We start from the raw sequence: 20,115 nt of genomic DNA, 5'->3' as shown, positions 1-20,115 counted from the left end.
TAACTCTAGGATATATACCTGGATCGGTGGAAATGTTATGTGATCGATCCTGTGGGGTCCATATTTAGCATTGATCTCTGCTGTAGCAGCGGTAAGTACATTGACATAAAGATGCGTACCGCATAACTATAAAGTAGAAACTATGTGAATACAATACAATAAATATAATGCAGTTGACATCAAATACCAATACAGACCATAATTCAGGTTTATGTGGCATATATGCAATACTTTGCCATTTCTAATATGACATTACATGCTGGGGAAGGTTATGTTACTATACTGTTTTTAATTAATTTTTTGCACTTGTTAACGTTTTGATCCTCTAGGGCCTCTGTAAAGTCTCTTGCGCATGCGCAGTTGCGCGGAGGAGACGCCACACGCACTAGCAGGATCAACACCAGGTAATGCACATAAATTGTTTATTCACTTTTTGTTGTGTAAGGTCTGAGGACGGTGGCAACACCGAAAACGTTCACCTAAGTAAAAGTTTTGGTGATGAATACGGAGAGTGCCTTTCTTGCTTTATTTTCTATATTATATATTTAAAGTGCACCCCGGAGGCTGCATGTTAATAGTGAGTGTGGGATCCTCTCTGAGTATTATATATATATATATATATATATATATATACACACACACTTACATATACACTGTGCCCTAGTTGTCAGAGATATTTTTTTTTAACTTACAGAGAAATCTATTTTTTTATATATATAGCTGCTTTTGCTGTAAAATACTTCCTCCTTGACAGACTGGAGCTCAGAATGCTGCAATCTGCCTCATACAGATACATACAAGACAGTGATTATTTAGGGCACTGTGAAAACTAACTATAAGTTTCCACAATCCAGGGAGATGACATAAACTCATCATGATTTTCAACCAGATTTTATTTGAACTGTTCTACGGCCAACATTGTGCTAACAAATTACAGTTTTAAATGTACGTAGATCTTATGCATATATAAAATATCAAATATTGACGTTCATACCCATTTCAGACTGTTCATTTGTAGGTGTTACATTAATTATGATATTTTGAACAAAATTCTAAACTTTATATTATTTCTTATCATATCTGTTACATCTGTTTTGTTTTTACAGTCCTGGAACACGTTGGTTACTCAGACTGAGAATTTAAGCCAAATTTTACGGAAACATTCAGAAGACTTGAATTCAGGACCCCTGAACAGATTAACTCTTCTTATACGTGAAAAGCAGCAGCTGAAAAAGTCTTACAGTGAGCAGTGGCAGCAGCTCCATCAAGATTATAACAAGGTAACTGACACTTGAAATAGTACCAAGTGCAAGGATCCAAAATGGTCATGTGTCATTTCTTATTTTAAAATTGGAAACATTGACAATTTTATTTTGTTACCCCAAAATAATGCAGATTTATTTTGATATAAACTGATTAAAATGGTTCTAAAAATGATTTTGCAAAAAGAGCATCTCCAGTACAAGGGGTCATGATATCAAGCTCAGGGTGGTATTTTCAGTAATTTGCAGAAGCACTTCTTTGGTGGATGATTCTTGCAATAAACTTACTGTTGGGAGGTTTCAGAGAAAAAGCCAACAATGTTTTTGCAATATGATTTAAAAACAATATTATAATGTATCCTATAATGTCAGCCAAGGCTTGGGAGGAGGAGAATCTGACCTCAGCCAAAAATGTGTTTAACGTTGAATTGAGCTAAATAATATTGCTACTTACTGACAACAGCGTAGATTAGGACAAGAAGCTCTGATGGTGAAGTATTAGGTTCTGTTTTCTTCTTTTTATTTTAAATCTGTTTGCTCTGTGCAATTTTGTTTGTTAATTATTATTTATATATGTGACAAATTTTTGTTCATAATAAGTATTCATTTGATAACTTTTGCCTTTGTCTAATAGCTGAACCCCGTTACAGAAGAGAGAAATATAACAGTATTTTATTTTAAATTTGATTTTGATTTTTATCTGGGAAATTGTACTTTTCTATTTTCTAATTTCTGAGTTTTCCCCAGGATTTCTGATATAATAATCCTAATTGGTGGCAGCAGAGATAGTTTATTGTAGGTGAGATTACACCTTAGTTTTTGGCCATTTTCCTTTGTCTCGTACAGACTAGAGAGTGCTTTTTTAACCCTTGACCCACTGAACTAAGCCACAGACTCACCTGGAGTGGCTTTGAAGATCTGGTTAAACTTGAAACTGGTGACAATTGAAGCGTAGGTTAACCATTTTCATCACATTGTCCTTTAGCAGTAACAGAGTAGATCTTTACAATGCTATCTGGGGGTTATGGGAGATAAACCATGTGATGACTAAGGGCTCGTTTCCATTGAGCCGTATTTAGCGCTTAGGTGCGCTCACAAACCGTTAAATATGCTGTCGGAAGCAATATCGTTTACAGACTGCTTCCACTGGCCTGTTATAATTCAATTTTGTGTCCCATAGAAAGTAGCAGAACCCGCTAATCTTTAAATAATACCAGGTTTCCATTGACAGCGCAAACCGTTAATACACTGTCGGAGGCTGCTGATACATTAACAAAAATTACATCCGGCTCAACTAGGTGTACAATAGGAAAAAGGTTCTTTTTGAGACCCTTTTCCCATTGAAATTTAACCCGCCTCCCAAAAATAAACCCGACACGTCAAAACCCCTCTATCCGCCACCAACCCACATAGCAACTTATAATAAATGTATTAACCACTAAACCGCCAACCCCCCACATCGCAACTAACAATAAACATTATTAACCTCTAAACCACCATTCCCCCACATCGCAACTAACAATAAAATGTATTAACCTCTAAACCTCCATTCCCCAACATCATAAAAGTACCTATTTAAACTATTAACCTCTAATCCGCCATTCCCCCTTATCGCATTCTACCTATTTAAACTATTAACCCCTACGCCGCCATCCACCCACAATGCAAATAACTAATCTAATCACTAAGCCCCCTAACCTAAAACCCCCTAATTAAGCCCCATTACATAAAATAAAAAAATACTAAGTTATAATTAAAATAAAAAATCCTAACATTAGTTTAAAAATAAAACCTAAGATTAAATTTAAAAAAATTATCTAAAACTACAAAAAATAAGTCTAAAATGACATAAAAAATAAACCTAATTGTCAAAATAATTTTTTTTAAACCTAATCTAATACCCCTATAAAAATACCCCCCCCAAATAAAAATACCCCCTAATCTAAGACTAAACTACCAATAGCCCTTAAAAGGGCCTTTTGTAGGGCATTGCCCTAAAATGATCAGCTCTTTTACCTAACAATACAGATTAACCCCTAACAGTAAACCTCCCAACCCACCAAATCCCCCAAATTAAAAAAAAAATAACACTAAGAAAACCTAAGTTACCCATTGCCCCATAAAGGGAATTTTTATGGGCATTGCCCTTAAAAGGACAATAATCTCTTGTGCAGTCCATTAAAATAAAAAAATCCCTAATCTAAAAAAAACCCACCCAAAAAAATAAAAATAAAACCTAAGTCTAACCCCCAAATAGGTACTCACAGTTCCTGAAGTCTGGCGGAGAAGGTCTTCGTCCAGGCGCTGAAGGTCTTCTTCCAGGCAGAGACATCTTCATCCTGCACGGGGACCTTTTCTATCCTCATCCAGGGTGAAGGCAGTGCGGAGTGGAGGTGACCGCGGAACAGGACCGGCGACCGCGGAGCCATCCAGCGTGGAGAATCCTCTTCATACGATCGTCGCCGCACACTGAAGCTTGAATGCAAGGTACCCATTTTATATTTGGGGTACCTTGCATTCCAATTGGCTGATATTTTCAAATCAGCCAATAGGATGAGAGCTACTGCGAGCGACGGAGAAAATATATGCTCCACACTTATACGCCGTATATGTGATCGAGTGTAGTGTAAGGTTGGGTTATCATAGTAACCTATTAATTTTCAAGAAATCCAGCATCGAGTGGAAGCGTCAACACAACGCTAACTTACACCTATACGAAAAGGGCGACTGCATGCAATTCGCTAAATAAGTCAATGGAAACCCGGTACTAAAATGGAGCCGTAAATTACTTTTAGCTGACGGCAACTTCGGTAGCTTACGGCTCCACTTTTAACGACTCAATGAAAACGAGCTCTAAGTGAGGTAAAGTTGGACTGTGAACCCCACTTTCCTTCTCAAATTTAATTTGTCCAAGAACAAGGTTAATTTTGTGATATAGACTTTTTATTGTCTTGGTTTATAACACGTCATTAGTATTATTGAGACTGTTGTCAGGTTATCCTTCTTTATTCTATTAATTAATTAATATCGGATAAGCATTTCCATGAAGAAGCCAGTACCATATGTGATGTTTCTACTTCTCTACAGCAATTTGTGTTCCAATGAATTTAGTGGCGCAGTATTTTTTTTTTTTCCGCAAGCGAAATCTCCCTATGATTTAGATTTTTGAGCTAGTTTGGTTGCGTTCATAATGCAAGTTTCAGAAAAACGTATTGTGTGGTAGCAGTAACCCAAATCGCGCTTAAAGTTGAAAATCGCAATTGCATTTACACATTCCCCCATAGAAGTCAATGGAGAAATAAAAGTGGAAACACCCACTTGCGCAAACACTATAGCATTTTCACAATTGCGCTAACCGCCAACATATATCTGATGTTTTTTAAACAAATATATATTTAAACCTACATATATAGATGATTATATATAGGTGTAGATATATATAGGAATATCTATTTATAAATATATAGTACATATTCTGCAATTCTGTAAATACATAGTTAAAGGGACATTAAACCCAAATGTTTTCTTTAATTATTCAGATAGAGAATACAATTTTAAACAACATTCCAATTTACTTATATTATCTTATTTGCTTTATTCTTTAGATATCCTTTGTTTAAGAAATAGCAATGCACATGAGTGAGCCATTCACACAAAGCATCTATGTGCAGCTGCCAATCAGCAGCTTCTGAGCCTATCTAGATATGCTTTTCAGCAAAGAAAATCAAGAGAATTAAGCAAATTAGATAATAGAAGTAAATTAGAAAGTTGTTTAAAATTGTATGCTCTTTCTAAAGCATGAAAGAAAAATTTTGGGTTTATTGTCTCTTTAAATATATATATACATCATTAGCAATGTATCTGTATGTATCTCAACATTAAAGTACTTTGGTGGCTTTTTTTCTTCTAACACCCGAGATCTCATATCTTTGAGCCCTTATAACTTTTTTGTGCAATTTTTTTTGTAATACTTTTTATTAGATGGTGTTATTGTGAGTGTAACTGTACTTTTTAATGTATTTTTTATGTGTTTTGTGCCAGTTTTTAGCTTTCGAAAATAGTTAACCACAGCTCTGAGATCGCGGTAAAGATTGAAGCGTAACTTGTGATATCAGCACAATTAAAAATGCTCACGAACAGACGATATCCCTTGCACAAAACTGTTTGCACTTCACTTGTAAACTAGCCCATAATGTGGAAACTTACATTATTCTTCCATGTATGTTGATGTTCTTTTGCTATTCCACGATGTTCATTGTGTCTTATAAAAGTTTATTACAAAAAAATCCTCTTTATAGCCTTGTAATTTACAGAGAGTTAAGAGTAGGTTATAATTATACTTTGATGTTCCTTATGATTTTTAGACAACACAGCAAGAGATAGAGAAGCTGAGATCTCAGTATCGCTGCCATGTGAAGGAAACCTTACAGAGCAAGCGCAAATATCAGGAGGCCAGCAAAGGTAATATAGGTCTGAACATCATAAGCTTACTTATATTTTTATATAGTTTCAGTGAATGTTTAACCCATTCACTGCTAGAGAGGCTGCAACATAGTGCTTGCTGCTACGGGGTTAACAACGGGGGTGATTATATAATGTTATAACATATTTTTACTGGTTAGGAAGATGGAGAATTAAACTTTTTTCCAAGCAGGGACTCTCAAGGTAAAAACGTTATGGATAAGTTTATAGACAATGGAAATCTGCATATCATATTAAAACCATATTGTGCAGTGTGCAGAATTTTTGTAGCACAGTGGTGGAGCATATAGAATTCAACAAGAACTTTTTTATCCCTGGAAACAAGTAGTTTGGGGTTACATGGCTTTAGTGACACTTAACTTTGCAATGTTCATTACTATGTCACGTCATATTTTTGCATGGGGTCTCACTCTTTGTTTAGACACAAGCCCTGTATGTAATATTTGAGAGACAGCACACTGAGTGCAGGGTAGGCCCGGACTGGCCATAGGGCATACAGGGCATTTGCCCAGTGGGCCTGGGCCAGTTGTTGGCCTGGGCCTGGTTGCCTTAGCCCCACCCAGTCACCAGCATTATTATTTGTGCATGATGCAGGCCCAGCCCTGCCCTGTCTCTCACTGACTTGTTGTGTTTGTGAGCCAGTCACAGAGAAGCAACTCCTCTTGTTGATGCCTTTTGATGCCTGTGGGTGCCTGTTTTTGTGTCATTGTGGATGTCTCAGGTGCTTGTCTGTGCAAAACGCATACTTTACATTCCTATGTTCTTCAGGACATACTTGAAAACGAGAGAAATCTTAATGTATCCTTCCTGGTAAAATATTTTATAAATAAATAAAATATAGAAAATAATGTCTTTTTTTTTTTTTTAAATAATTTTTATTGAGGTCCAGTTCACAAAACAGCGTACAATGAACAAAATAATATTCATATGAAAACAAAGTTGGGCGGAAGACCACATTCCGGATTGGACATATGACATACAATGATCAAGGGTTACGTCCGAGAGTTATCAACCTTGAAGGAATGAACCTCAAAGAGTAGATTTGTAACATTTTAAGTAAATTTGAAAAGCATTAGAGAAACAATTATTCTACGAGAGTAACGGAGTGCGTTTATGGACAAAGAACCGTGTAGTCATTTTCCAGCTGGAAAATATCTTGGTGGGGCGGGACAGATAAGGTAATGGGGGAGGGAGAGAGGGGAAGACAAGGTGAGAGAAAAAAAAGAGGTGGTTACATTAATAGGACCAGTCATGGGGAGGGGGGGGAAAAGTACAGTCCCCTCCCGCTTGATACATTTTGAAGTTGATATCAGCTACCTTCCTTTCAAATAGAAAGAATCATGCTCTCCCCCAATAAGTCCTAGGGCTCCCAAGTCATAGCATACAAGTCTATTTGTTGGCCGAAGCTATATACATAGCTTTACATAGACCGGAAGTAGGAGATGAGATGGATCAAAGCCTGCCAATTGGGGCAATCAGGTTTCTTCCAGTTCCTAGCGATTAATAGTTTTGCAGCCATCGTGATTGTTATCAGCAGAATGCGGTTTGGCACGGGGAGAGGCCGCAGTCCGACGTGAACTAAGGCCATCTACGGGGGCAGGGACACAACCAGCCCCAGGTGGAGGCACAGAACCTCCAGTTTGCGCCACAGGGGGGCAATGATAGGGCAAGCCCACCAAACATGTTGGGGGTCGCCTACTTGTTGGCAGCCTCTCCAGCAAAGGGGAGAGCTGCCTGGAAACATTTTGTGTAGCTTTGAAGGAACGTAATGCCATGTGTGTTATGCAATGAATGGATGACTTAGTATTTTGGATTGCCTCAGACCAAACCTCTATTGGTAAATCCACCCCCAATCTCTCTCCCAGTCTCCTGTTTGCCTGGTTTTAGTGAGCTTTGCAGCATCAAAGAGAATTTGATAATGGGAGGACAAGCGGGAGATGTGTTGAGAGTCTGTAGATAGTCGATTCTCCCAAGGTGTCAGCGGTCTAGGAGGGGCATCTAGGAAGCCCCATGACTTTAGTATGGAGGAGAGCCTTAGCAGATCAAATCTAAATTTGGGTTGAATATCATGGCTATGGGCCAGGACTTTAGGGGCCACCTGTTTACCTCCTGAGAGGAAGTCCGTGATTTTAAGAGTGGAGAGGGCCCGGTGTGCTGCCAGCCCTGCAAATGGGAGCCCCAATAGAAGGCCTGACATTGAGTAGTATGGCGATGGATGCGGGGAGACCAGATTGTGGTGAAGAAGGTGTGACCAGGAGTTCCTGCAGTGCAGGATGATTTTGTTGTGAATCGGATATTCCAAGGCACAGTGAGCAGGGATCCAAATAAGATCCATCAACGTTAGGTGGGCCGGTATGGAGGCTTGTTCTAGTTCTAGCCAACGGGGAATGGCCTTTTTTGTATTCCATTCTGAGATATGGGTTAAGAGGGCGGCCTCGTAGTAAAGCCTTATATTCGGGAGACCTAGGCCACCAGCCAAGAGTGGTCGTTGTAGCAAGGAAGCAACGATGCGAGGCCTCTTCCCATTCCAAATATACCTGTTAATTACCGCTTGGAGTTTGTTAAGCAGTGAGAGTGGGACTTAATAATGTCTTTTTTTATTATATATATTTCTATATATACAGTATATCTGTTACTGTTCATGTAAATTACATATTTATACCTATATATCTATAGGAATAAAAAGGACATTATCATTGAGGGGAAGAACATTGGAATGTGAAATATGTACAGTTAATATATAGTAAAACACATAAATATGTACACACACACACACATATATATATATATATATATATATATATATATATATATATATATATATATATATATATACAGGGAGTGCAGAATTATTAGGCAATTACCCAAAAAACTCATTAATATCAAAGCTGAATAGTTTTGGAAGTAGTTTTTAGTTTGTTTTTAGTTATAGCTATTTTAGGGGGATATCTGTGTGTGCAGGTGACTATTACTGTGCATAATTATTAGGCAACTTAACAAAAAACAAATATATACCCATTTCAATTATTTATTTTTACCAGTGAAACCAATATAACATCTCAACATTCACAAATATACATTTCTGACATTCAAAAACAAAACAAAAACAAATCAGTGACCAATATAGCCACCTTTCTTTGCAAGGACACTCAAAAGCCTGCCATCCATGGATTCTGTCAGCGTTTTGATCTGTTCACCATCAACATTGCGTGCAGCAGCAACCACAGCCTCCCAGACACTGTTCAGAGAGGTGTACTGTTTTCCCTCCTTGTAAATCTCACATTTGATGATGGACCACAGGTTCTCAATGGGGTTCAGATCAGTGTGAACAAGGAGGCCATGTCATTAGATTTTCTTCTTTTATACCCTTTCTTGCCAGCCACGCTGTGGAGTACTTGGACGCGTGTGATGGAGCATTGTCCTGCATGAAAATCATGTTTTTCTTGAAGGATGCAGACTTCTTCCTGTACCACTGCTTGAAGAAGGTGTCTTCCAGAAACTGGCAGTAGGACTGGGAGTTGAGCTTGACTCCATCCTCAACCCGAAAAGGCCCCACAAGCTCATCTTTGATGATACCAGCCCAAACCAGTACTCCACCTCCACCTTGCTGGCGTCTGAGTCGGACTGGAGCTCTCTGCCCTTTACCAATCCAGCCACGGGCCCATCCATCTGGCCCATCAAGACTCACTCTCATTTCATCAGTCCATAAAACCTTAGAAAAATCAGTCTTGAGATATTTCTTGGCCCAGTCTTGACGTTTCAGCTTGTGTGTCTTGTTCAGTGGTGGTCGTCTTTCAGCCTTTCTTACCTTGGCCATGTCTCTGAGTATTGCACACCTTGTGCTTTTGGGCACTCCAGTGATGTTGCAGCTCTGAATATGGCCAAACTGGTGGCAAGTGGCATCTTGGCAGCTGCACGCTTGACTTTTCTCAGTTCATGGGCAGTTATTTTGCGCCTTGGTTTTTCCACACGCTTCTTGCGACCCTGTTGACTATTTTGAATGAAACGCTTGATTGTTCGATGATCACGCTTCAGAAGCTTTGCAATTTTAAGAGTTCTGCATCCCTCTGCAAGATATCTCACTATTTTTTACTTTTCTGAGCCTGTCAAGTCCTTCTTTTGACCCATTTTGCCAAAGGAAAGGAAGTTGCCTAATAATTATGCACACCTGATATAGGGTGTTGATGTCATTAGACCACACCCCTTCTCATTACAGAGATGCACATCACCTAATATGCTTAATTGGTAGTAGGCTTTCGAGCCTATACAGCTTGGAGTAAGACAACATGCTTAAAGAGGATGATGTGGTCAAAATACTCATTTGCCTAATAATTCTGCACTCCCTGTATATATATAGACATGCATGCAAACTTGTATGTCTATGTTAAAGCTTTTTACAGCTTTTTTTTTTTTCTAACAACTTAGACTTCATATCTTTAAGTCCTTATAAGTTTTTAATGTAATTTTTTAAAATATTTTTTATCAGACAGTGTTATTATGAGTGTAACTGTACTTTTAAATGTATGTTTAATGTGTTTTGTGCAAGTTCTTTGACTTGTGTAACAATTAACCAGAGCTCTGAAGTCGTGCTACACATGCGTTAAATTCAATTGAGCTCAAGTGAACGTGTTTACTTTCAACTTGTAATACATGTTCTATTTCCGACAGTTAGCACTCCATTTGTAATCTAGCCCAATATTGGTAGACATTCGGAAATTGTTATTTGACTAAAACAAGCTCAGGATTGTGCTCAACCTCTTAAAGGGATAAGAAAGTCAAAAATAAACTTGCATTATTCAGATAGAGCATGTCATTTTAAGACACTTTTACATTCACTTCTATTTTCAAATGTGCTTTGTTCTCTTAGTATCCCTTGTTGGAAAATAAAAGGCACTTATCCTACAGTAGTGGGAGCTAGCTGCTGAGTGGTGCCTTTAAATATTTGTCTCTTGTGATTGGTAACGGATGAGTTCATCTAGCTATCAGTAGTGCAGTGTTGTTTCTTCAACAAAGGATAACAAGAGAATGAAGCAAATTTGATCATAGAAGTAAGCTAGGAGCAATAAAATGACAAAACATCAGAAAATATAACATCAGAACAATATTTTTTTAAGAAAAGAAAAAAGAAAGTAGAAAGAACCAGTGCTTATCATACCATAACCTAAGAAGTTTACTTGACTTGTAACTAAATGCATACATAGAAATAATAATATATGTGTAGGTCTTCTCTGCTGCTAAATATGTATTTCATTTTACGTCAATGTGCAGTGTAAATGGGAAGCAATATCCAAATATTTACATTGAGTAATATGCAGAATGTTAAAGGGACATGAAACCCAAATTTTTTCTTTAATGATTCAGATAGAGAATATAACATTAAACAACTTTCTAATTTACTTCTATTATCTAATTTGTTTCATTCTCTTGGTTTAATTTGTTGAAGGAGCAGCAATGCACTAATGGTTTCTAACTGAACACATGTGTGAGCCAATCACAATCGACATATATATGCAGCCACCAATCAACAGCTAGATTCTAGGTTCTGTGCTGCTCCTGAGCTTGTCTAGATAAACATTTCAGCAAAGGATAACACGAGAAGGAAGCAAATTAAATAATAGAAGTTAATTGGAAAGTTGTTTAAAATTGTATTATCTATCTGAATCATGAAAGAAAATGTTTGGGTTTCATGTCCCTTTAAGTACTACACCTGAAACTAATGTGACAAGTTCTTTTGACAGACAAAGACCGGGATAAAGCGAAAGAGAAGTATGTAAAGAACACATGGAAACTGCACGCCCTTCACAACCAGTATGTGCTGGCCATCAAAGCAGCTAAATTACACCATGAGCATCACTACCAACAGAGCATGCCAGCCCTACACGAGTCCATGCAGAACATTCACGAAGAGATGGCCTTTATTCTGTAAGCATATGATGAGCTATTCCGCGTAACACTTCTCTAATATCTTCCTTTTTAGCTAATCTAGCGATGACCTGCAAGCTATTGCTACCTTTACCTCTTTTTTATACGTGAAACCATAGGCCCTCAGATTTGTTCTTATGCAAGTTTATTATTATTTACAGTAGAACCTCAACAGAAATACCACTTGCTGGCATGAGAGTTAATGGGATATGAAACCCAAAAAAATATTTTACAATACAATTTACTTCTATTATCAAATTTGCTTCGTTCCCATGATATTCTTAACTTGAAGAGATACCTAGGTATAGGCATCTGGAGCTCTACATAGCAGGAAATAGTGCTGCCATCTAGTGCTCTTGCAAATGGATAACATTCTTGCAAGACTGTTGCTATATAGTGCTCCAGAAATGGGCCGGCTCCTAAGCATATGTCCCTGCTTTTTAACAAAAGATACCTAGAAAATGAAGAAAATTTGATAATAGAAGTAAATTAGAAAGTTGTTTATAATTGCATACTCTATCTGATTCGTGAAGGAAAAACTTTGGGTTTCATATCCCTTTAAGTTGAACATTTTCAGTATATAAGAATAACTGAGAGGAATGTTTCAGTAATTTATTTTTATAAATGTAGACTTGTATAGTATATCAGCATTTAAACACTGAGCTGCAAAAGTCCTACATACAAAGGGCCAGATTACATGTCGCTCGTAATTGGTAGTTCTTGCTGCATTATTTTGTTTTTGGCCTAGGGCAAATAATAGCAAACAATGGGGTATTGAAAATTGTTTATTCAAATTTTTTATTTTATTTTTAAACAGTATTTTTTATTGATTTTGTGCAATAAATTGTACAACCAGTTAAAGGGACAGTCTAGTCCAAAATAAACTTTCATGATTAAGATAGGGTATGTCATTTAAAACAACTTTCCAATTTACTTTTATCACCAATTTTGCTTTGTTCTATTGGTATTATTAGTTGAAAGCTAAACCTAGGTAGGCTCATATGCTTTCTTAGACCTTGAAGGCCACCTCTTATATGAATGCATTTTGACAGTTTTTTACCACTAGAGAGCATTAGTTCATGTGAGTCATATAGATAACATTATGCTCACGCACGTTGAGTTGCCTAGGAGCCAGCACTGATTAGCTAAAATGCAAGTCTGTCAAAAGAACTAAAATAAGGGGTCAGTTTGCAGAGGCTTAGATACAAGGCAATCACAGAGGTAAAACGTGTATTAATATAACTGTTTTGTTATGCAAAACTGGGCAATAGATAATAAAGGGATTATCTATCATTTGAAACAATAAAAATGCTGATTAAGACTGTCCCTTGTGGGTAAAACCTATCCAGTAACAGTTGTGAAAAAAGGTTGCCAACAAAAGTTAATACATAAATACAGAAACAAATAAGTAAATAAGTAAATGCTTAAGTGATGGTGGGGTCCACTGCTTTGAGGCAGATGGAAGGGTTTTTTCAGTTCCCTCTTGTTTAGGCCACTGCGCCCCAAGGGTTTAGTGATAGTTGTGGCTGAGAGAGGCTTTGAGTGAACTTCTCGGAGGGTTATACCAGTGATTGCGTTAAAACTTGTTGGTTTGTGGTCAGAGGTGTCGTCTAAATTTTAAGATGAATTATGTGGTAGTTAGGGCTATGTTCATGTGTTCAGGGTAGAGTTGTAGGGTTGTTTCCCAGTAAAATTTTATGTTGTGGAACATGTCTAGTTTTTTATTTTTTAATAGAATCATATTCCTCTAAAGTCAATGTGTTTGTGATATGTTTGATCCATTCTTGGATGGAAGGGATAGCAGGTTTCTTCCCAGCCCTGGCCAGCAGGGCCTTTGCCAATTTAGTTATGAATTACATTAATCTAAACTTTATTTTACATGTGTGGTTGGGGAAAATGTTCAGAAGAGCTATGCACAGGTCTAGGGTGAAATTTGAGTTATTAAATAAAATCCGTAGCAGTTTTTCGACTTCAGTCCAATAACTGGACAGTAGTGGGCATGACCACTATGGCCTCTAGTTATCAAGCTCCGTACGTACCTGCCTTCGCCGGCCCCAATACGCTCGCCTAAGCTCACCTCACATCGCCGCCACGGACCTAAATACGTTCGCAAAAGTTATCAAAAAAGCTGTCAAAAAGCCGCGCACCAAGTACGGGTCGATGAGCAGCGGACTGTGATAGTTATCACTCATCCGATCTCGCTGCTTTTCGGCTTTTCTACAGCTTTATTTATAAGCTGTCACTAAGCACTCACACTATACTATACTGTTCCACCCCCTATACCGCCGCCCCCGGAGCCCCCCGCAACTAAATAAAGTTATTAACCCCTAAACCGCCGCTCCTAGACCCCGCCGCAACTATAATAAATGTATTAACCCCTAAACCGCCATTCCCGGAACCCGGCGCAACTATAATAAATGTATTAACCCCTAAACCGCTGCTCCCGGACCCCTCCGCCACCTACATAATACCTATTAACCCCTATCCTGCCCCCCCTATACCGCTGCCACCTATAATAAATTTATTAACCCCTATACTGCGGATCCCGTACCCCGCCGCAACTAAATAAATTGTTTAACCCCTAAACTGGCGCTCCCGGACCCCGCCGCCACCTATATTAAATTTATTAACCCCTAATCTGCCCCGCCTACACCGTCACCACCTATAATAAATTTATTAACCCCTATCCTGCCCCCCCTATACCGCCGCCATCTATATTAAACTAATTAACCCGTAAACCTAAGTCTAACACTAACCCTAACACCCCCTAACTTAAATATTATTTTAATAAATCTAAATAAAAATTACTCTTATTAACTAGATTAATCCTATTAAAAACTAAATACTAACCTATAAAATAAACCCTAAGATAGCTGCAATATAACTAATGATTACATTGTAGCTATTTTAGGATTTATATTTATTTTACAGGTAACTTTGTATTTATTTTAACTAGGTACAATAGTTATTAAATAGTTATTAACTATATAATAACTACCTAGCTAAAAGAAATACAAAATTAGCTGTGAAATAAATCCTAACCTAAGATACAATTAAACCTAACACTACACTATCATTAAATAAATAAATTAAATAAATTAGCTACCAATACCTACAATTAAATACAATTAAATAAACTAAACTAAATTACAAAAAAACACACTAAATTACAGAAAATAAAAAAATATTACAAGAATTTTAAACTAATTACACCTAATCTAAGCCCCCTAATAAAATAAAAAAATCCAAAATAATAAAAGTCCCTACCCTATTCTACATTAAAAAGTAATCAGCTCTTTTTCCAGCCCTTAAAAGGGCTTTTTGCGGGGCATGCCCCAAAGTAATCAGCTCTTTTGCCTGTAAAAAAAATGCAATCCCCCAACATTAAAAACCCACCACCCACATACCCCTACTCTAACCCACCCAAACCCCCCTTAAATAAACCTAACACTAACCCCCCTGAAGATCTCCCTACCTTGAGCCGTCTTCACCCAGCTGGGCTGAAGTCTTCATCCGATGGGGCAGAAGAGGACATCCAGACCGGCAGAAGTCTTCATCCTATCCGGGCAGAAGAGGACATCCGGACCGGCAGACATCTTCATCCAAGCGGCATCTTCTATCTTCATCTATCCGACGAGGAGCGGCTCCATCTTCAAGACCTCCGGCGTGGAACATCCTTCTTCACCGACGACTACCCGACGAATGAAGGTTCCTTTAAGTGACGTCATCCAAGATGGCGTCCCTCGAATTCCGATTGGCTGATAGGATTCTATCAGCCAATCGGAATTAAGGTAGGAAAAATCTGATTGGCTGATGCTATCAGCCAATTAGATTGAAGATTCAAACTTTTTTATTATTATTAGGGGGCTTAGATTAGGTGTAATTATTTTAAAATGTTTGTAATTTTTTTATTTTCTGTAATTTAGTGGGGGTTTTTTTTGTAATTTAGTTTAGTTTATTTAATTGTATTTAATTGTAGGTATTGGCTAGTAATTTATTTAATTAATTTAATGATAGTGTAGTGTTAGGTTTAATTGTAACTTAGGTTAGGATTTATTTTACAGGTAATTTTGTATTTCTTTTAGCTAGGTAGTTATTAAATAGTTAATAACTATTTAATAACTATTGTACCTAGTTAAAATAAATACAAAGTTACCTGTAAAATAAATATAAATCCTAAAATAGCTACAATGTAATAATTACATTGTAGCTATCTTAGGGTTTATTTTACAGGTAAGTATTTAGTTTTAAATAGGAATAATTTATTTAATGATAGTGTAGTGTTAGGTGTAATTGTAACTTAGGTTAGTTTTTATTTTACAGGTAAATTTGTCTTTATTTTATCTAGGTAGATATTAAATAGTTAATAACTATTTTATAGCTATTGTACCTAGTTAAAATAAATTTAAATTTGCCTGTAAAATAAAATTAAATCCTAAAATAGCGACAATATAATTATTAGTTATATTGTAGCTATCTTAGGGTTTATTTTATAGGTAAGTATTTAGTTTTAAATAAGATTAATTTAGTTAATAAGAGTAATTTTTATTTAGATTTATTAAAATAATATTTAAGTTAGGGCGTGTTAGGGTTACTGTTAGACTTAGGTTTAGGGGTTAATTAGTTTAATATAGATGGCGGCAGTATGGGGGGGCAGGATAGGGGTTAATAAATTTATTATAGGTGGCGACGGTGTAGGGGGGCAGATTAGGGGTTAATAAGTTTAATATAGGTGGCGGCGGGGTCCGGGAGTGGCGGTTTAGGGGTTAAACAATTTATTTAGTTGTGGCGGGGTACGGGATCCGCAGGATAGGGGTTAATAAATTTATTATAGGTGGCGGCGGTATAGGGGGGCAGGATAGGGGTTAATAGGTATTATGTAGGTGGCGGCGGGGTACGGGAGCAGCGGTTTAGGGGTTAACATATTTATTATAGTTGCGGCAGGGTCCGGGAGCGGCAGTTTAGGGGTTAATAAGTTTATTAGAGTGGCGGTGGGCTCCGGGAGCGGCAGTTTAGGGGTTAACATGTTTAATATAGGTGGCGGCGATGGGGGGGCAGATTAGGGGTTAATAGGTATAATGTAGGTGGCGGCGGGGTCCGGGAGCGGCGGTTTAGGGGTAATAACTTTATTTAGGTGGCGGTGGTGTAGGGGGGGCAGATTAGGGGTGTTTAGACTCGGGGTACATGTTAGGGTGTAAGGTGCAGACATCTCCCATAGGAATCAATGGGATATCGGGCAGCAGCGAACATGAGCTCTCGCTGCTGTCAGACTCCCATTGATTCCTATGGGATCCGCCACCTCCAGGGCGGCGGATTGAAAACCAGGTACTCTGGGCCGGAAAAGTGCCGAGCGTACCTGCTAGTCATTTGATAACTTCCAAAAGTAGTCAGATTGTGCCGAACTTGCGCTCGGAACATCTGGAGTGACATAAGAATCGATCTGTGTCGGACTGAGTCCGGCGGATCGTAGCTTACGTCACAAAATTCTACTTTTGCCGGTGTGTAGGGCTTGATAACTTAGGCGAATCAGCCTCACCACAAATACGCTGCGGAATTCCAGCGTATTTGAGGTTGACGGCTTGATAACTAGAGGCCAATATGTGAAGCATGGAGCCACTCTGATTGCAGCCTCTTCAACATTTATCTGAGAGTTGAGGGTAAAGATATTATAAACGGGAGGGTGTGAGGTACCATCTTGTGATTATTTTGTAGCTTATTTCTTTAACCCTTGAGGAGGTAGAGGATCTTCTATTTTTTTTTTAAATTTGGTCCCAGGATTGTGGGTCTAACTCTGTGCCTAGTTCTCTAGTTGTGTATGGTGGTAGTTCTCTATTTCTCTTTTCTGTAAGCAGTTTTAGTGCTAGTGACAGGGAGTTTCTTATCGAGGTCTCTAGGCTAATTTTTGTTCAAAAGGGGTTTTGGGGCGAAGTAAGTCATTTTTGTGAGGTGATGATTGTATAAGGTGATGTAATTGGTTGTATTTGAGCCAATTAGTATACGTTCCCAGTACTCTGAGAGGTCTTTCCTACTCCACTTCTTCCACCGTTTCTGCTCCATTTTTACTTGTTTAAAGGGACAGTATACACTCATTTTCATCCAACTGCATGTAATAGACACTACTATAAAGAATAAGATGCACTGATACTGATATAAAAATAAAGTATAAAACTGTTTAAAAACTTACTTAGAAGCTCTCAGTTTAGCTCTGTTGAAAAGGTAGCTGGAAAGCCCACTGCAAGTGGTAAATAAGACACTCCCCCCTCCCCCTTCTTTTGCATATGAAAAGACCCTTTACACAAACAGGAGCAAGCTGGAGTAGGTAGCTGACGGTATTCTCCTAAAACTTTGGGGCTTGGTTAGGAGTCTGAAAATCAGAGCAATGTTATATAAAAATAAGCAAAACTATACATCTACAAAACATTTATGCAAAGAAAAAATTAGTATATAATGTCCCTTTACCAGTTTTATTTTTTATTACTACAATTATTGCTATTTACTTTGCTAATCATTCTCTTTTCTGATTTGTTGTTCACACCCACTTGCTTTACTTTAACATTTTTCATAAATTTTGTATGTTTTTCTTTTGATATTTTGTTCTTGTCTGTTTACATTTAGTTATATGCAAGCGTTTTATACTTGTCAAATCTCTTACCCATTTTCTCATTAGGTTTCCCTTTTGTAATTTTCTTTTTTTCCTTTTGTTAATACTTTTTGTTTCAATTCTAGTATAACACATGATATTTATAAATAATATTATTCAGAATGGAATAATATTAAATATATTTCATTATAATTAAAGATGCTTTATTTTTTCTCTCCATGCCCAATGAATTTATGAAGAATCAGTGTAAATAATTGTGTAACCTTTAATTACTATAACTATATTAGATTAATGTTCTTTGTAAAAAATAAACGTTTATATGAAACAAAAAAGAATGATTAACACAAAAACAAATAGTAATAAACACTGTATCATGTTTCACACAAGGAGAGTCTCTTTTTAGCTCCTTTGTGTCACACACAAAGGTAAAACAATTATATAGCACATATAGTTGCTTTTTATATAAAAGAATAAAAAAAAAAATTGACAGCCTTCCTCTTTCGTTCTGCAGTAAGGGAATTATGCAAGAATATTATGGAATCACAAGCTTTGTGCAAGAGGAAGTTGCATCTGTACACCGGGAGATCGCTAATGCCATAAGCACCATAAGTCCTAAGACGGAATATGAGAGCTTCGCACAGATGAACAGGTACACAGTGAGAAGGCCACAGCGTATTAGATGGGGCTTATTTAGAAGCAAACTAATGCAAAGCAATGACAGTTTTAGATTGTAATCAGGTTAATAAACGCTGCAGTTTTCTTCACACACTTTCATTTTGGGTTTTAAATGCATTTTTTACTGACAAGAATTTTACATTTTCATTTCCTGATATTAACCAGGGTCTTATTCTAAGACACAAAACATTTCTTTTTCCTTCTTGATGGATTTGGAGCGAGGAGCCGTTAACAAGACTTTAAAGTAATTTTGTTTTTCTTATCAGTTATATCTTTCTATCTCTCTATCTATTTATCTATCTATTCACTATTTGGTCAAAAATATATTGATACCAGACCATAACACCTATATGAGTTTGTTATACCTCCCTTTGCAGCCTTTAACAGCCGCAACTCTTTTGGAAGACTTTTCATAAGTGTGTCGGTGGAATTTTTTTCTCATTTAACCAAAAAAACATTTATGAGGTCAGACACTGATGTTGGACAAGAAGGTCTGGCTTGCAGTTGGTATTCCATTTCATCCAAAGGTGTTCAATGGGGTTAAGGTCAGGGCTCTGTGTAATCGACTTGAGTTTCTCTACACCAAACTCATAAAACTGTGTCTTCATGGACTTTGATTTGTGCACAGGGGCACATTCATGCTGGGATCAGGAAAGGGTCTTCCCATACTCTTGCCACAAAGTTGGAAGCACCCAATCATATAAAATGTCTTTGTATCCTGTAGTATTAAATGACCCTTCACTAGAATTAAGGGTTCCAGCAAAAAAACATTAAAAACAGTCTTAGATCAACATCCCTCCTCCCCCAAACTTTACAGTAGGCACTATGTATTCTGGTTGATATTGTTCTCTTAGCATCCACTACACTCAGATTCTTCCATCAGACTGCCAGATAGTGAAGCATGATTCATCACTCAAAAAAACATGTTTCCATTGGTCCTTTATACCCCTTCAGCAATGCTTTTAACCCTGGTGTGCTTCACAACCGGCGTTGTGCATGTTGATGTGAGGCTTGTGTACAGCTGCACGACCATGAAAACCCACTTCATGAAGCTCCTGAAACAGTAACCCCAGTTACTCATAGTTTGGCTCGAGCGCCACATGCGGTTCACTGAGCCTTCCCTGGCGGCTCACGTAAAGCCAGTGAGGGAAAAAATGCGTCCGGAAACACTCC

At 37.6% G+C, this 20,115-nt stretch overlaps 1 protein-coding gene across 1 annotated transcript in view; it reads left to right on the top strand.

The window, feature by feature from the left end:
- FES (FES proto-oncogene, tyrosine kinase) overlaps positions 1-20,115 on the top strand; it is a 433,101-nt gene that overhangs the window by 158,326 nt on the left and 254,660 nt on the right. The window contains exons 3-6 of the mRNA XM_053717717.1: positions 1,107-1,280; positions 5,627-5,723; positions 11,483-11,666; positions 18,779-18,916. Of these exons, the coding sequence (XP_053573692.1) occupies positions 1,107-1,280; positions 5,627-5,723; positions 11,483-11,666; positions 18,779-18,916 (593 nt within the window). The remainder of the gene's footprint in view (positions 1-1,106; positions 1,281-5,626; positions 5,724-11,482; positions 11,667-18,778; positions 18,917-20,115) is intronic.

The sequence above is a fragment of the Bombina bombina genome, chromosome 6 (genome assembly GCF_027579735.1).
Source record: "Bombina bombina isolate aBomBom1 chromosome 6, aBomBom1.pri, whole genome shotgun sequence".
Classification (NCBI taxonomy): domain Eukaryota; kingdom Metazoa; phylum Chordata; class Amphibia; order Anura; family Bombinatoridae; genus Bombina; species Bombina bombina.
This window is presented reverse-complemented; position numbering and strand designations above follow the sequence as displayed.